At 38.2% G+C, this 18,948-nt stretch overlaps 1 protein-coding gene across 3 annotated transcripts in view; it reads left to right on the forward strand.

Moving 5' to 3' along the window:
• Positions 1-18,948, forward strand: part of LOC127570330 (histone deacetylase 9-like) — a 476,207-nt gene that overhangs the window by 62,173 nt on the left and 395,086 nt on the right. For 2 of the 3 annotated variants that reach the window (XM_052015777.1, XM_052015778.1), the window contains exon 1: positions 3,136-3,179. The exons of the other annotated variant lie outside the window; for it this stretch is intronic. In XM_052015777.1, coding sequence (XP_051871737.1) covers positions 3,146-3,179 — 34 coding nt within the window. In that variant the 5' untranslated portion in view covers positions 3,136-3,145. Of the gene's footprint in view, positions 1-3,135; positions 3,180-18,948 lie in introns of those variants that run through there. 3 annotated transcript variants of the gene reach the window in all.

Here is an 18,948-nt window from a genome sequence, read left to right on the forward strand (position 1 = left end):
AGATTCTCTGATATTGATTCCAAGAGGGCATGTGGAGGATTGGAATATTTTATACGTCTGTCATTTCAATAAGGTATATCTGGGTGCTTTGTCAATACATTGGGTAACTTGGTGAGTTTCTTAATCATCTTCTAAAGTGCATGTTTCTTCATAAAATGGAGGAGATTGAACTAAATGCTTCTGCCACACACCCACTGCCTCAAGCTACAATCTCCACATATAAACTCTAGTTTTCCCTTTCATTGAATTTAATGTCTCCTAAATGGTTTCTATTTCTGTTAGTATCATGTGATAACATAGAATTATGCTTGGCAGTTCAAGGTGACCAGATGTCATCCAGTGTGATTGGAAGGCAGTTAAGATGAGGGGAATTCCAATAGGGGACATTCACCTCTGACATTTTTGAGACTGGAGCTGATATTTTTTTGTGAAGCAGGCAAATTGAGATAATCTAATTGTACGGCAGAAGAGGACTGAATGGTCAATCCTAATCCCCAAATGCACAGTAAGTCAATGTTGAAATGGAGCCACAAGTTAGCTTGTTTATATGTACCTGTAATTGTTAACATCGCAAAAACCAGAAAACTTATTTCTCATCTCCTCTTATACGGAAGACTCACGCACTCACTCACTCACTCACTCACTCACTCACTCACTCACTCACTCACTCACTCACTCACTCACTCACTCACACACTCAGCTTTCCTAAAGTCAAAGCATTTGTGTTGGAAAACTAAACTTCCTGAGTTCTCCTTGTCTATCCTCAGCTTTAATTGGAAAGAAGTTTTAAGTTTGACCATCGAGCCCATAAGAGTTGCTAATATTTGAATAACCTGTCTCCTGTTCAAAGGAACCAACAGAATATTGGTGGTTGGTGTTAAGTGTTGATGGTTATGAGCTGATTTAACCCACAGTGCAAACTTAAATGTGAACGGTGCTGTGAAAATACCAGAACACTGTTAACTGCCTTACATATTACAAGAAATTTTAAGTTATATTTATTTGAAATATCAACATACTTAGCACTTTTCTAATTAAGTTATACTTAAAGAAATCTGTGCTTGAGTTTACTTAAAACAATTAATTTGTACTCCATAGTGGAACAGTATCAGAACAAGGCTGCTGGTCTCCATTGTTTTGTTGATTTCACAATGGCAGGAAGTTATTGGTGGTACAAGAATTCACTTAGCAGAGAAAGAGATAACATCAAGATTTAGAGATTTCAGTACTTTTATCAATTAAATTGAGGTGCATGTGTTTTTAATTGGAAATTTTGATTTAAAAAGCAAATGCCACATACACCTGAATTGAAAGGATTTGGAGTCTCAGAGTGGCATCAATGCTATCTCTCATTTCTGGTCACTGCAGTACTTGTCCACAATGCTGTGAGCATCTTTCAAATCTCCAGTAGGGATGTAGTTATCATTCGTCAGTCAACAATGTTCAAAATAACTTGTTAAATCTCACCCATTTTACAGAGGGTGCTTATAGGCATTAGCTTTGCAGTAAACCTATAGTAGCAAGAAGTATTATCCTCTGATGTTGAACCTGCTCAGTTTAATGCACTTTAGCCATTATCATTGGTCACTGGATGAAAACATTTGCATTTACTGGAACAGAAAGTGCCTTCTATTTTATTAGTGTTTAGATGGATGTAATTGCAGGAATATCATCACAAATTTAAACACTTGTGTTTATATAGTGCCTTTCATGATCCTAGACTATCCTAAAATACTTAATGGTCAATGAAATGCTTTTTAATTGTAGACACTGCTGAAGTATTGTAAATGCAGCAGGAAAATTGTGCACAGCACAATACCTCCAACAGCAATGTGATAATAACTTCAGAATCTGTTTATTAATGGTGGTTAAGTGATAAATATTGGACAAGAGACCATAACTTTTGCCTCAGTCCTTTTTCAGAATTGTATAGTCTGGTTTTACATAAGCAGCCTTAGAGGTCAGTCAGGTTTGCTTAATTTGCATTTGAAAGATGGCACATCCAATTTTGCAACACTTCCCCAGTATCCCATTGGAGAGTCAGGCTAGACATTTGTGATACACAAGAGACTGCAGATGCTGAAATCTAGAGCAACAAACAATCTGCTGGAGGAACTCAATGGGTTGAGTGGCATCTGTGGGAGGAAATGGATTGTCAACATTTAGGGTTGAAAACCTGCATCAGGACATTTGTACTTGATGTGTGGCCTTACTCTCTCAAGGTTATTGAAGGAATGAAGGAATTATTTTATCTTGAAAGCTCAGACTGACAGCAAAGACTCGAATACGTGGAATAAGATCCTAAGGGGTCATTGAGTCATAGAGAAACAAAGGACTGCAGATGCTGGAATATCTAGATGAAAAACACTATGATGCTGGAGGAACTCAGCAGGCCAGGCAGCATCTGTGGAGAAAAGCAGGTAGTCAATGTTTTGGGTCAGGACCCTTCTACAGGTCTGAAGATAGGAAAAAGGGAAGCCCAATATGTAGGTGGGGAAAACAGAGCAGTGATAGGTGGACAAAAGAGGGGAGGCGGGTGGGCACAAGGTGGTGATAGGTAAGAGATAGTGATAGGCAGGTGCGGGGGAGGTGGGGAGAGCAGATCCACCGGGGGATGGGTCAAAGGTAAGGAGGAAAAAAGGGTAGAAAAAAAAGAGCTAGGCTAGGAAAGGGGAAAAAAGAGACATGGTTGGAGGGGGGAGGTGTTGTGTTGGGGGGTGGGTGGTTGTGGGGATTATTTAAAGTGGGAGAATTCAATGTTCATGCCATTAGGCTGCAAGGAACAGCACCTCATTTTCTGTCTTGGAACAGAACCTGTCAGCACCTATTTTGTTAAAGGTATGCCTGGTAACAAAGTGATACTTCCACTGACTTGGTTTTGTAGATTAGTTTATAGGTTATTTAAACTACTTACTACTTTTGGATATTTCTGTGCAATCTATCAATGAGTATAGATGGATAGAAATATACTGCAGTGTTGAGTTCAGTTAGTACAGGTGCTCCCGTCAGTGAGTGGGAGGACCATAACTCGTAAGTGTAGCTATTGGTGTCGACAAACCACTTCCTCTGATTGTTGCTGCAAAAAAAAGGCAGTAACGTGGGTCCTGAGAACTTGTATTTGAACAAGCAAACCATCGCAGGTTAGATGAGCCTCTTGGGAAAGATGAAAAGTAGGACTGGTGAGTTCTTGATTTCAATAGTGTTGTTCTTTTTTATTAAGAATTATCCACAAATTGTTTACATTTTAGATATAAGCAAAATATGGCAGGAAGATAGACAAAAATGATTATTCGTAAATTAATATTGTTAACGCTCTGTGGGAGAATGAGAAACTTTGAAACTGCTGTTTTTGAAATATTAGCACATTGAGAAAAATTTAAAGATTTCAATCAAAGCATAGACTGCTGTGTCTGCATCACATGGTGCAATTACTATGCTTCCCTTAGTTAATGACTCAAATATAAAGATTTTATTCACTTTGCAGTGTTGTTAGTGTTTAATGTTTTAAAGAGTATGACACTTCACAAAGTAACAATGCCAGCAAATACTGAATGATTTGCCCCATTGCCACTAACTTTTAGTATAAAACTCTGGTGCAAATGCAACTTGTGTCATGTCTGTATTCTATCATTGCATGAATTTCAATCAGAATGTGCAAGGCCACACTCAAAATGTGATCAGTTTGTCATATTCAGCAGCAATCTACAAAGTAAAGATGTTTACTTTTTCCCATGGTAGTTGGTCAAATGTGAACTATGTGCTCTTAGCTCTGAGCTGATTAAAATCACAATTATCTATCGGTTGATACTCGTTCATTCCTCTATCCCCACACAGTTGAACTGTTACCAGACTGGTATTATCACATGATGTAAACAAATTAAAAATGTCATCTTAAAGGAACTAAGTTTAGATCTATAATAAAGGAAATGCATTATATATGGCTTCAATTGAGACTAAAGGAAGTGCAAGAATGATTTGGTAGTCAAGTATTAGTGGAATTAAATTCAAAAGTAGATGGTCAAAGGTTAATCTGATAATCTGTTAATCTGATCTCTTCAAGGTGGGCAATAGGAAAACTATCACTTTTCATAGTGCTCATATATGATCTACCTCTCACTGACACAGTTTTGATTGGCATTATTAGGCATTTTTTTATTCAAAATTTCTGCTGGATCCAATAATAATGTCTCGGTTTGATATTTACTTTTGCATGATTAATGTGAGCAAATTGGGGAGTGTAATCAGAAAATTGGATGGAGTTTTGCCTGATCTCTTGCAGTATCTTTGTTTTTCAAATCATCGCATGAATTGTCTGCCCATTTTTCAAGGATCTGGGCAAATAAAAGGTCTTAAATACAAGGAGGCCATTCAGACTATCGACACCATGCTGGCTCCCAGGGCAGCATTCCCATTAGTCCCTTTCTCCTTTTTAATTCCTTATACCCCTGCAACTTATTTTCTCTCACATAGAAGCTTCAACTCCCTTTTGAATCTTTTTGCCATTAACCTACACTAAAGGGTCACTTCCAATAGACAACTAACTACCAGCATGTCTTTGGGATATGGAGGAAACTGGAACACTCAGAGGAAGTCCACACAGTTATGGAGAAAATGTGCAAACTGAGGTCAGGAATGAATGTGCATTACCATGCACCATCATGCTGCCCTATAGTTCATTATGTGTTCAGGCATATGCTGAACAGCCCAGGTCTCCCATTGACATCATTCTACTGGTAGCTATTATACATGAAATATTTCGCTTCAAAGTCATTTCAGGCAGTCACCAAGGATGTCAGCAATGTGTTGCAATAAACTCTGATACATTTGGCAAATTGTAGATGCTTTAATACAACAGCTAGCAATTTAATCTCCTTCCTGAGGAACAAGAAGTGGTCAAATGACTCCTATATAAAATTCTGAACAGTTGAATGAATAACAGGTCACAATCACTGTGTATTTAATGCCGAAGTGGTTATATTTCTGGATGAATTGGTGTCATCCCAGGAGAGGGGCTATGCTTCAATAATTGGGAGAGACTCATGATTCTAGGCAATAAACAGTGGGGTTCCCAGGAGGGAGGCTTATTTGGTTGAGACCACAGATGGCCTGACAAGGATACCATTGTTTCCCCTAATCACCTGACATTTTTCAAGGCAGGCTTTTTTAGCTGACTGCCAAGTGAAGGTATGATATGTCATTTTTCCCAAGTTCAGAACTGCATGATAATTAAAAATTCTGCTTAAAGCTCCTGGCACAAGCAAATATATTGACTGGTGCAGAGCTGAGTCACATACGTGAGAAGGCTTCAATTTTGATCACTTGTTTCACTGGGATTGCTAATATAGGTTGGAAACAGCATATTTAACTTTACATTCCTGGGCTGGGGTAATGTGGAAGGATTTTAGTTTATATGAGTCCACTAAATTGACCCCTATTAATGGTTATACCTGTACGTCAGGTAATGTAATGAAATCCAGTCCAGGCAAGGAGCACTACCACACAAGAACAAGAACTTGGAATTTTACTTTTTTGCTCTCTGCACTTAAAAGTGAACAAAAAATTCTTGTTGAATTGTTGAACTTGAACCTGTCTCAATAGACAGACCACATGTTAAGAGCCTGAAACCTACATTTCCTAAACTTACTATCTAAGGCCACACATGACTAAAAGCAGCTCAGTGGGCTGGTGACATCTGAGTATGAGCAAGGACCATCAAGAGAAGAAGAAAAAAGGTTAGAAACATGAGCAGATGAAGGTCAGACCATTCTACCAGCTTGTGCAAGTAACTTTGTCTACTAGTTATCATTAAACAACCTTAGAACTATCTGCACAGTTCTAAATATATATTGTGAATAAAACTATTTCTATTCACAAAGATTTCATTTTCTTGTAAATGCAGTGCTTTGCCCTTCACTTCCTGGCTCAGACATAAAGATACTGGGTTACTTTTAAAAAGGACACTTTCATTTCTGTATTGTAATTGTGCAGTAGTATTTTACACAGAAGTGTTACAATACGTGCCTGTGATTTGTTGGTTTTATACTAAATACTGAACCAAATTCAAGTTGGACTAACTGGATAGTTCCTGAAAATAGACACACCTTACAGTGTGAGGTTAACCAGTGCTAATTGTTTACAATCGAGACAGAATGCCCACTTGCATTGCCTGCTTATCAAGATTACTGCATGCAGTCAGTGTGCATGACTGATTAATACCACTTAAAACTAGCTTGTGCTAGCCTGCTTATTGTAAGTGGGATGAGAAGTGGGGAGGTGTATCATGGATGTAACTGCTGATGAAAGTTGTTGAAGAGATTCATGTTGACATGGAAAAATAATCATACAATTGGCCAATTTGGGAAAGAGTAGACTTCAAGATATTCTGATGCTGTGTGGAGGCTTTGGCGGAGGAGTTAGGTGGAGAGAACTGCTCTATCCTTGGGGCCAGGAAGATCTTGAGATGTGTTCTCACATGGCAGTGAAGTCAGACAGATACACCAAATTATGCCAGAAATGAAGCTTTGGAACCTGATGGAGTGCAGTAAAATATTTCAATGACTTAAAATGATCTTTAAATCCTATATTCCATCAACAGTACTACTGGATGCAGATTCTGCTTGATGGACCCCACTCCCATTAAATACTCAGCAACAATATCAATCAGAACACATACCAAACATTTATATGTTAATTTTGCCTTCACACAATTTTTGCAACTCTACACCTACACCTCACAGTTTATCCACATTGCCAGCTATTCAAACACATTGTGCGAGATTCATTGCCTCATTTCTCATCTTAAAGGACATGACAATTCAAGGCACTATAAGGTCAGAAGTGGGAATATCTCCTGATGATTGCACAATGTTCAACTCCATTTGCAACTCATCAGCAAATGAACCAGCTCATGCCGACACACAGCAAGACCTGAGACAACATTTGGATATGGCCAATAAGTGGTAACTAACATTGGAACCATAAAAGTGCCTGGCAATGACCATCTCCAACAAGAGAGAGTCAAACCAATTATTCATGACATTCAATAGCATTACCATCACTGTGGCTGCACGAGCAGGTCTGAGGCTGGGTATCCTGTGGTGAATGAGTTACCTTTTGACACCCCAAATTCTTTCTACCATCTGCAAGACACAAGCAAGAGTATGATGAAATACTCTCCACTTGCTTGAATGGGTGCAGACAAGAAATCCAACAGCATACATGAAGACCACTTGACTGGTACCCCATGCACTGCCTTGAGCATTTGTTCCCTCCACCACTGATGCACAGTGGCTGCAATATGTACCATACACAAAATACATTGCGGTTATTCACCCCAGCATACTCCAAGAGTATCTCCCAAACCTAGTGATTTGCATTGCCAAGAATAGGGGCTTCAGGTGCATATGAACACCACCATCTGCAGGTTCCTTTCCTAGTTGACACCACCCGACTTGGAAATATATTGCCATTTCTTCTTCATCGCAGGTCTAAATTCTACATTTATCTATGCGTGTATCTCAACCAGAGGATTGTGGAAGTTCATCATATTCTCAACAACAATTAGGGGTAGGCAAGAAATGTTGCCCCTGCTGGCAAAGCCTAAATTAGGAAAAATGAAAAAAAGGAAAAAGCAGCAGTGTATATGCATGACTATGTCTTAATCCCAAGAAGAGACATTTATGAATGGCCATTACTGAAACCATGGCTGGAACTGTTTTTGAGTCAATTGAAGATGATGGTATCCTTGTATCTCATTCTCTTTGTAATTCCACTTCCTCTCACCCCACAAGCTATTGTGATTGACATGCTGCAGATCATATGATCATAGAATTAGAATAATTGAATATCTATAACATACGGTAGGCAATTTGGTGCATCCAAGTTTTGCAGGTCCCTAGTTGAGCAAATCCCTTAGTCCCATTACCCTATTCTTTCCACACAGCTTTGTACATTATTCTTCCAAGTGCCTATCCAATTGACTTTTACAGACACTGTTTCATTTTATTTCCACCACCCTTAAAGGTAGTGAGTTGCAGATCATTCCTAATGTCTGAGCAAATAAAAATACTTTCCTCACATCTCCCTTATATCTTTTGACCAAAATGTTCAATCTGTGTCCCCTGGTTCTTGAACTAAGGGGAATGTTTATCTAAGCCAATCACAATCTTGTACACCTTTATCATCTTTTCTCAAGAAAGTATTCACTGGCTTCTTCATAGGCAGAGAAGGTGGGCATTTGACCCAACATATTTATGCTAATTTAATTTTAAAGATCTAATCCCTCATCCCTGGAACTATTCCAGTAAATCCCTGCACCCTCTCAAGGGCTTCGCATCCTTTTGAAAGTGTAGCAATCAGAAATGGAGGTAGGGGTGCAGTTGTGGGCTGACCAGTGTTCTGTATAAGTTCAACTTATGATGAAAGGTCATCGATCTGAAATGTTAACACTGTTTCTGTCTCAGGAGGCGCTGCCTGATCTGTTGATTATTTCGAGCATTGTCTGTTTTTATTTTAGATTTCTAGCATCTGTCGTGTTTTGGTTCAAAATAACTTACCTGCTTTTGTACTTTATGTCTCTATTTATGAATCCTAGGATCCCATGTACTTCATTAACTGTTAGCTCTACATTAATTGCAATTTTCATGGCTTTATACATATAAACTCCTAGGTCCCTCTATTGCTGCACACCCTTTAGATCTGTGCTATTTACAGTAGCCTAGGAATTGGATTTCATCCATCTTTGTTGTGCTAAATGGGTGCTCATATGTCAAATCACATGACGATAAAAAGTCGCTGAACTGAGACATCCTTACTTTCAGAAATTGCTATTGTGCTTTTCTCCCATTTAATAACTGAAAGCCAACTTGAAAGTTGGTAGCTGTTGCATGAGCTCACAGCAGCCGAGTCATTTAGCACTTCCTGCAGGGAATTAGGTTGGAGCTTATCTGTGGCAGCCACTCAGGCGATGAAGGGTGGGGAGGGCAAGGAGGGTAGAAAATTGAGAGGGAGAGGGAGACTTTGGGGGAGCGGAAATCAGCGTGGAGAGAAGGGTGAAACTATGCACAGTTGGCCTTTTGGGCCCTATGCTGTGGCCAGACCCAGACATCAATCCGAGCCGCTTGTCATGAACAAGCCATGGTAATCATTAGGGCCAGAGGTCATGTCATCAAGTGTAGAGGTGCTGCAATATTTCTTAGTGCTGACTACCTGCAAAAGGACAGCATCTATGAATCAATGTTGGGAGAACCAGTGAAACTAAATTCTATATACCAGCAGGGAACCTTCAATTTATTTATGGTTTCCAAATTTCTGTTTGCTGCTTTCCTAGTTTTACTCGATGTGAACAATGAAGGTTTAATTTAACTGGTACATCAGAAGCTGATGGGCTGTCTGTTAATGGTGTTGTCAGATAAGAGGAATGACAAGAGGAAGTGCCTGTTCCAATTTCCCAAAGGGCGGAACCTTCTCTGGAAATGTCCACAAACACTCAAAGCAGGTGCAAAGCACATTTTATGTGGGATTGATACTTGAAAAATAAGCATACATTATTTTTCAAACTCCATTTCTGAGGTAATGTTTCTCATTCTTTCTGCCAAAGGGAATCACTTCATGCTTCTTGGTTTTAAATTTCATGTGCCACTTGCTCGCACATTTAGCCTATCCACGTCCTCCTGTGGTTTATCGCCACCCTCCTCTTATAATAACATACTCCCTTTGAGCCATCTACAAAATTGGAAATTCTATTCTGCATAACCATGTCCAGGTTGTGGCCCCAGTTGTCTGAGTCCAGTCACAGAGAAATACAGCATGGGGACAGGCCTTTTGGCCCAACTCATCCATGCCGACCATGGTGCCCACCAAACTAGTCCTATTTGCTGGCGTTTGGCCCATATGCCTCGGATCCCTTCCTATCCATGTACTCATCCAAATGCCTTTTCAATGTTGTTCTTGTACCTGCTTCAACCACTTTCTCTGACAGCTCAATCCATATATGGTCCACCCTCTGCATGAAGAAGTTGCTCCTCATTTCCCTTTGAAATCTTTCACCTCTCACCTCTAGTTTTTAGTTTTTAGTTTTTAGTTCCCCTTCTCTGGGGAAAAAAGACTATGTGCATTCATGCTATCTATGCCCCTCATAATTTTATACACATCTATAATGTCACCCCTCAGTCTCCCACACTAATAAGCAGGAGATGCTTCTCAACCCACTGAGTTCCTCCAGCAGATTGTTTGTTGCTCCAGATTCAAGCATCTGCAGTCTCTTGTGTCTCCACAACTTCAGTTAGTATTCCAAATATGCTTTCTGCCTCTATGCATTGATCACCTTCTTTATCAGTAAGTGACCCCACCTCTCATTTTACTAACTTTTTTAAAATTTACATGCCAATAAAATATTTTTGTTATCCCTTTTATGTTAAGTGACATTTCCGGAAGTAGAATGCACAATGTTATGGTTTTTTGGGTTGAATGAAGCCACTCCAGAAATTCCACCAGGCACTTCCCATTGCAAATTGAGCATGCACAGATGGGTCCTTTTCCATATCAGTTGCAGATTTAATGACATCATACTTCCTGCAGCAGAAGTTGATGCAAACCCCATCTGCCATTGGTGAATCACTACCAGGATTTCCTGGCATTTGAAAATCTGAAACAAAAACAGAAAATGCTGGAAACACATAGCAGGTCAGGCAGCATGTTTGGAAAGTGAAACAGTTAGCATTTCAGGTCTGGGACCCTTTGTCAGAATTGGGAAAGAGAGAATGCAAATTAGATTTAATTTGCAGAGAATACGGGGGAGAACAAAGGGAAATGGCTAAATGTGGTAGTTCAGAAGCAGATAAAATCAGATTAAATTTCTTTGTCTGTGTAATGTGTTGCTAATGGCATGGCTGTGGGTCCTGCGCAACAGGCCGGACTATACAAAAAAAAGGAGAAAAAAACTCGTGGTACTCTTTTTTTCTGCAGCTGTGTAATTGTAACCTTGATCTGAGGATTGTAGTGAGTTCTCCTTTCCACCCTGTGAGTTTAAATGGGCAGGAATCAATCTGCTTATTTATTTTTCTTCCAAAGAACAAGAATAACTCAATTTTAGAAAATGTACGTGAAGTGGTTTAAGATGTAATCTTCACTCCAGCTAGCATTGGGTCCTCCTTGGTGAAAGGATTTTATTTGCACTTTTGTTCTTAAATATTTGTTTTAAAATCAATGAGATTACTTATTGATTTCAATAGGGATGATTTGCACCTGGATAGTGTTGAATTAGGAATTGACTTTGGTGAAAAATCAGTTGGTGCAGTAATGATATTATATCACATTAGTTAAAGCCCACAGTAACAAATGTGACATAACACTCAACATTTTGTGTTTGTTTAGTATAGTTATTGGTGTTACCTGAAATTTCTTTGCATGTTATTTCAATTGCTTTTGACTCTGAAATCTCTCCCACTCCAGAAATATGAGTGCAAAAATGTAGGTTAACCCTTCAATTCATTGCTGAGAGATTATTGCATTGTCAGGAGTGGCAACTTTCAAATGAGAAGTTGTTTTTGGCATGCTCTATTGGGTAGAAATAAAAATAATATCCCTTGGCTATATCTCAGAGAAATGTTGAGTTCTCCCTTTTGTCCTGGTCAATACTTATCTTTCAATAGTACACAAAATAACCTAATTATGTAATGATTATTGGACCCTTTTTGTAGAAGGTTGCTGTGCACAAAGTCTTCGTCATATTTTTTCACACTACAAATGGAACTACTAATCTAAAAATTAGATACTGGTCTGTAAAGTGCTTTGGGATGTCCTGAGGTTGTGAAAGGCACCCCATGAAATCAAGTCTTTCTTTAATCAAGGTTCTATAATCAACTTCCTGTCTTTATTATTTAAACATAAAATGTAAATAAAATAATCCCCAAAAACTAAACTGCATGTAGCAAGAATTTAATACAATGAGTTTAAATTCTGTGAGAGGTATAGGTATGACATAACAGTATCCTGGATTTGTGGAAGACTTACATGGGTAGTGGTATGTCCATCACTGTTTGAGCTAGCACTGAAATTTCATTTACTGAATAATACTTGGATTATTATTTCATCCTTTAGATTACTTTATAGCATGGCCTGCAAGCTTAAAAATAATTATTTTAATAAGTATTTTTTAAATATAAAATCACAGTAGTATCTGTTAAGATTCAGAATTTAAGAAGTAAAATTATAGGCAAATCAGACACATCCTTGTAACCTTAATCTCTCAAAACATGGGGAAAAACAGCATGATTCTTGCATTTTATTGCAGAATTATGGGAATGATCAGATTATCATTATATGTTCAGATTATATGTTCGTGATTTAATAACTTCCCAAAGTTATGAGAATAACTTCATGTATTAAGTCTTTCATGTCTGGGCTTTAGGGTCCAAGTTAAAAGTTTTCTTAAAAATCTCCATGATCTTTGCTATTCATTGGTTTGATTATGATCCAGTTTAAATATCACCAACATTAAAAGCTAAACCATGTTAATATGACAATGAGAAACCAGGTTAACAAGGAAATTTGATGTAGGTTCAATTTACCAAAAAACTAATTTAAGGCTGATCATAAAGCATTCTTCCTTATGCAAAAATGATTTGTTTGTGAAATGGACATTAGAAGCAAAGGACTTGAATTATATGAAGGAGGTTGCATACTGCATGACAGGAGAGGTAGTTATTTGTGAATAAATGAGCCATAGAGAACCAACTGGATTTTTTGATTAATCTAAGAATATTAGAATAAAATAAATAGGAGAAAGACTGGACCATTCAGCCACATGAGCCTTTTCCACCTTCTAGCTGATTCTATTTCAAAGACTACTTTTCTGTCCTATCTCCATATCTGAATCAGAATCAGGTTTATTATCACTGACGTATGTCATGAAATTTATTGATATAGACATAAAAACATAAAAATTACTATAAGTTACAAAATAAATAAATAGTGCAAAAGGAATAACGAGGTAGTATTCGTGGGTTTGTGGACTGTTCAGAAATCTGAAGTTGGAGGGAAAGAAGCTATTCCTGAAACATTGAGTGTGGGTCTTCAGGCCTCCTGCCCAATGGTAGTTATGTGAAGAAGGCATGTCCCGGGAGGTAAGGGTCCTTAATGAAGGATGCCACCTTCTTGAGGTGCTGCCTTCGTGAGGCACCACCTCTTGAAGATGTCCTGAATGGCAGGGAGGGTTGTGCCCGTGATGGAGCTACTGAGTCTACAACCCTCTGCAGCCTCTTTCGATCCTGCAATTTCTTTAATATTCAGTAATCCAAGAACTTCTGTTATGCAAACTATCAATGACTGAGCCTTGCAGCCTCTGAAGCAAAGAATTCTGAAGAATCGTCATCTGTAGAGTGAAGAAATTCCTCCTGATTTCAGTCCTAAATGTGCTATCCTGTATTTTGAGAATGTGACTTATTCTAGACTCCTTAGCTGAGGAAACATCCACCGTGCATCTATCCTGCCAAGTCCTATAAAAATGTTGCACGCTTCAATGAGGTCATCTTTTGTTCTTATGAACTCTAAAGGAGGAGGTCTGGCCAACTTAATGTCTCCTCATATGACAGACCCACTATCCCAGAAATCAATCTGACAAATCTTTTCTGAACTTCCTCTACTGCATAAGTATTCTTTTGTCAGATCAAAATTGTACGGATCTCTTTTGTGATCATCTTGCATAGTTTCAAGCCTCCTTGGATGATACAGCTTCAGTAAATCAGTTGTCCACATTGGCTGTAGTTGATAATCTCTATTCAAGATTCTGCTATCAGTATAAACAGTGGAATAGAATTTTCCTTCTTGGTGCTCACAGGTAGATAACTTCTGAGTATGAGGAAGCAGCTGTTTGTGTCTTTTCTCTTCTGGGCCATTTGCATGGTTGAGGAGCTTCAGGCAAAGGCTTCCTTCTGGCTTGGCCAAGTGATTCAAAACTAATGGAGGAGGTGCAAACACAGCTGCTGATTCCTCCCAGAGCTCCAGGCCTGAGCACACTACAGCTGTGCACCTGACCTTTGAGATCAAGTCCATCTGGCTGTTGCTGGAAAATGGCTGTCTGATAGATCTAAATATTTCAAATCAACCACTAGAATGACTTCCTCATTGAAGAAAAATCTTATCATGCCTTTTTATCTTTTCACCTGCCCCACATAATATTGCAGCCTTCTAAAGCACAGGGCACAGAAGCCAAGACTTGGTGCTAGATCTCTGCAGCCAGCAAGAAATAAGGCTTGCTCCAATTTTTTTTATCATATCTTGCAATGTTCCACCTGCTATCTTCCAGTGGTGAAAAAAGAATATACCCACAGTGGATATATTTCTCAGAGTTTGGATTTGTGCAGGCAGGGCAGAAATCTGTCTCCTTTTTTCTTTCAAAAATAAATGATACCACTTTAGAGCTATTTCTATTTTCAGTGATTCAGCCCTTGCTCAGTGGGTCGCATTCTCTCACACTCAGAAGATTTTGATTCATGTTCCTCTCCGGGGACAAAAATCTGGGCGGGCATATCAGTGCAGAACTGAGGGAGTATTAGGCTCTTGGAGTGGCTGTCTTTCTGATGAGGTGTTAACCCGAGACTCCTGCAAATGTGAATGGCCCTGTGGTAGGATTTTGTGGAGCAAGTGACTTAGCCCAGAATTCTACCAGTGTTTATCTTTCAACCAATATATCTAAAAGCAGATGATCCAGTTGTTATTAGATTGTTGTTTAGGAGAGTTTGGTGTTTTTGAACTTGCTGCCATAGCTCGTAAGTTACAATAGTGAGCACACCTTTTAAAAGTTAATTTGTTGGCTGTGAAGTATTTTCAGACATCATGATAGCAGTGAAAGGGACTACATAAACATTAATCTTTACTTTTTTAAAATTGAACTACTATGATTATACAACTGGAGAATGACATATAATAAGATAGAATTAGGAAATAGACAGCAGAATAATAAGCTGCCATGTGGGAATTTGCACTTGAACTCAAACCCATTAGGATTAAGTATAAGTGATATACTTATATATCACTTATACACTTGTTAGGGCTATAATTACCATTGCCTGATTATGACATTCACACATTGGCAGAGTTGAAAATGTTTCGGTGAGGAGTCAGTCAAAAATATATATGGCTCTGGTTCCCACTGACCACAACACTAAGTCAGTACTTTAACTTGACCTTGAGAAGACTAGATTGGCTTCTTTCATTGAGTCTCATTTAACATTTAATCATCTTACAATTGCTATTGCATCAAACTCTTTCTGTTATCAAACTCCTCCTGCTTTTCTTCCTTTCCTTACAACTTTCCTTTTTTCTTGCTTAGCCTTTGCAATTTGATTCAGGTCTTAGGCCAGTACTTAAAATCAAGCAGTTCATCTATTTTAGCTTCAAGTGTCTGGACTTCTTGCCTTGTTGCAGTGATCTTCACATACATGCAAAGAAACATATGGGTGTAGGAAGATATTGAGGGATGAAGGCAGTGAGAGGCGAGCCATTGCGGGTGCCTGTAGTCATGAAGAGTGCTGTGGAACCAGGAAGAGCAACATTGTTCCATGTTGTTCCAAGTTCTTTTTTTTTAGAATTTCATTTTACCTTTAGAGTTGATGGTTTCTCAGCCATATCGTGACCTGATATCCTCACTGACCAGTCCTGAGAACTGTTGCACACAATGCAGCTTGGTTAATCCCCCCCTGTTCTTTCCACCCCTAACATTTTCTGCATATTAATGCATGCTTATTTTCTCATTTTTTCCAGTCATGATGAAAGGTCATCATTTGAATTATCAGCAGAATTCACCTTCTGTGGAATACATAAACATATTAGTTTCCCATCTGCATGATTGGGTATACAAAACAAAAGTGTTTCATTCTCCCACATCTCATGTTGTTTCTTGCTCCTTAAATTAAGGTTATTGGATATGAATTTCACTCCTGTTACACCTTAGTTTAGACACTAGTTTTACTGAATTGATTCCAATGAAGCATTGGAGGTATGTATACACATTTGTACTGCAAGTTGCATTAGGTATCATTTTGCTATGGGTGTTATTATGTAAGGTGACTTCATATATCCAAAGATGCCAGAAATCCGCAACTGGTCAAGTCTTCTCAATAATGGGGAGAGCTGTACCCATGATGGAACTGGCTGAGTCCACCGCTCTCTGTAGCCTTTTTCATTCCTGTGACATGAAGTTTCCATACCAGTCCGTGATGCAACCAGTCAGATTGCTTTCTACTGAACATCTGTACACGTTTGCCAGGGTCTTCAATGACGTGCTGTATCTCCTTAAAATTATCAGAAAGTAGAGATGCTGGGGCGTTGCCTTCATAGGTAGAAAGGATTGTGTGACTCAGATAAAGTGACTGTTTTAGAAAAAGGACATTACCTTGGACTGTGAGGAGGTCCAGAAGCCACTCATGCTTAGGGATGTAGGAGCCCCAACTGAGCAAACTATTGGTCAAATGGACTTCAGAGGCATTATGGAATCTCCAGCTAGCAAATGTTGGCTGGCCAAGGTTACAGGCTCTAACTTGAATGAGATATCTTTAGATAACAGTGGTTCAAGTGCAACCCAGTCAATGATGAGAGTGCAGTGAATACAGACAGCTCTATCCATGTGGACTGGTGTAGTGACCCAAGTATAGACTGGTATATTCCTCCAATTCTATATGATCCAAATTTATTCAATAACTTCCTATATGAGATGTTATCAAAAGCCTTCTGAGAATCTAAATATGCTACATCCATTTGGTTTCCCATCATCTACTGGATTTATCCTCAAAGAACTTCAAATATGTTGACGCTGCTCACTCATATTTTTTGAAGTGTCTTGATAACACCTCTGATGGATTCCAGCATTTTCCAATGTCAGACATACAGGTTGGTAGTTCCCTGTTTTATCTCTCTCTTTCCTTTTTTAAATGATGCAGTAACACTTGTTACTCTCCAATCTGCAGGAAAAATTCTAGAATCTGTAGAATCTTGGAAGATTTATTTTGCCTCTTTGTCCATGAAGACAGATGTAAAGTAATTGTTTAATACCTCTGCTATTGATATATTCCTCATTATAACTAAGGACTTCAGTGCAGTGTCAGAAGACTATGTGGGCTGCTTTTTTCTATAATTTGCTAAAAGTAGTTTGCAAGTTGCAAACTATTCAAGCATTTGCTGCAAAAAAAATGCAGTTCTCGTTAAGTTGCAGAGTGGCTTTTGAACTGACTTTGCCACAAATGAAATTGAGCCTTTATTGTGGGGAAGAAAAGCCATTGAATGGTATAATTATGCTGATTATATGGTTATGTCAATATAATAAGAATGCCATATGCATTTTGATGCACAAACTATTTTGGACCAAACAGACATAAGTTAACATGAGGTCTTTGAGCGTGAACATGAGATCTTTCTCAGGATCAATTCAATTTGTCCCTGATTTGCTTATTTTATTGAAAGGTTGTTTAAGCGTAGGAAATCACGGAAGCATTTTCTCCTTGTGATACATCCAAACTGTATTTAAATGAACATTATAACGGCAATTGTTTTTGATTGCTTATTGCTCCCCACTTGCCTTTTCTTCCCTAGTGTTTGACATGAATGTGCAAGATATCTGTCATTTCCTTTGGTACAATACAGATGCCAGAAATGATGAAAAGTGGCAAGATACAGAAATTGTGTTATCATGGCAATAGTAGGAAATTCCAATAATTTCTTCCCACTACCAACCAATGTGCATGTAACAGGTAATTGATTAGCGGTGAAAGGCAATAATTAATTAATAATTCTGTTGATATTATGAACAAGTTTGAAAAGTTTATAAGAGTACTGAAGTCATATTATTCCCTTAAAATCCCAGCTAGCTGATAGCAAGAAGGGTTTCTTGAGCCCACTGTCTCCCCCTCCCGTTGCATATTTATCTTTCAAAGGAATACTTAACAGATGTTAAGCATCTAACTAATTGCAAAGACATATTTTCTGTTTCAAAACTGGATTAACATCACACTGAGTTGACTTTCTAAATTATGTTTTACATACAATCAAGTGATGCCTCACATGTGGCAAAATGCAATGCTAATTTTCAGACCTAAGGTCCATGTAGAAATATTTTATTTATAAAGCACAATGATAATATGATTAAATAGCTGCATACATGTTGAAAAAATATTGTGCATATTTTAGACATGTTGGCTCATCAATGTCAATTTTGTGTTGCTTAAACTTGTCATAATAAGTAAGAAGCAAAGTCACAAATTGTTTCTGAAAGATAATTATGTTCAAGACATTCTAGGATCTTTGACATTTTTTTTCATTTTATACAGGAGTTCAGTTAAGTAACATGGTTCAAAGCTAAAAGGGGATGCCCTAATGTGGTGTAGTATGAATATAAAGCTCACCGTCTGAGCTAAAAATAGATGACATGACAATGTTATTCAGTTGGTGCTGTGCTACTTATCAGTAGAAAAAAAACAGTCAAATTAGGTTTCTGAGTATTTTCATTTCTATTCTGATTGCTTAAATTTCAGTAATATTTCAACATGTAGTTTGCTCCTAAATCTTGGGGTTACTATATTTAGTGTTGCTATGTGAATGACAACTCTGGTTGTTACTGAGGCATTAGCCTATCTCAAATTAAAGAGTTACTGCTTTTGTTAGGGTACACGTTAAAGGAATCTCAGAGCATCTATTCTTTGATACATACTGCATTCTCTAGGCCTAAAAAAAATGAAATCAGCTGCTATTTGTTTTAATCACTTTTGGTGCTTTGCCGCATGTAAAAAAAAATGCTTAATGACAATTAGAAATCTTAATGATATATTTTCTAACGTACACATACTCTGCTGTCAAAAGTAGCTTACTCTTTTGATAATTATTACTTGTCACACTCTGGTTCTTGTTGAGTCATGTTGTAAGGTGTCTTTAAGCTGTTGTCAAGATGAAGATGTGACT

The sequence above is a fragment of the Pristis pectinata genome, chromosome 5, assembly GCF_009764475.1.
Source record: "Pristis pectinata isolate sPriPec2 chromosome 5, sPriPec2.1.pri, whole genome shotgun sequence".
In the NCBI taxonomy this organism is placed as follows: Eukaryota; Metazoa; Chordata; class Chondrichthyes; order Rhinopristiformes; family Pristidae; genus Pristis; species Pristis pectinata.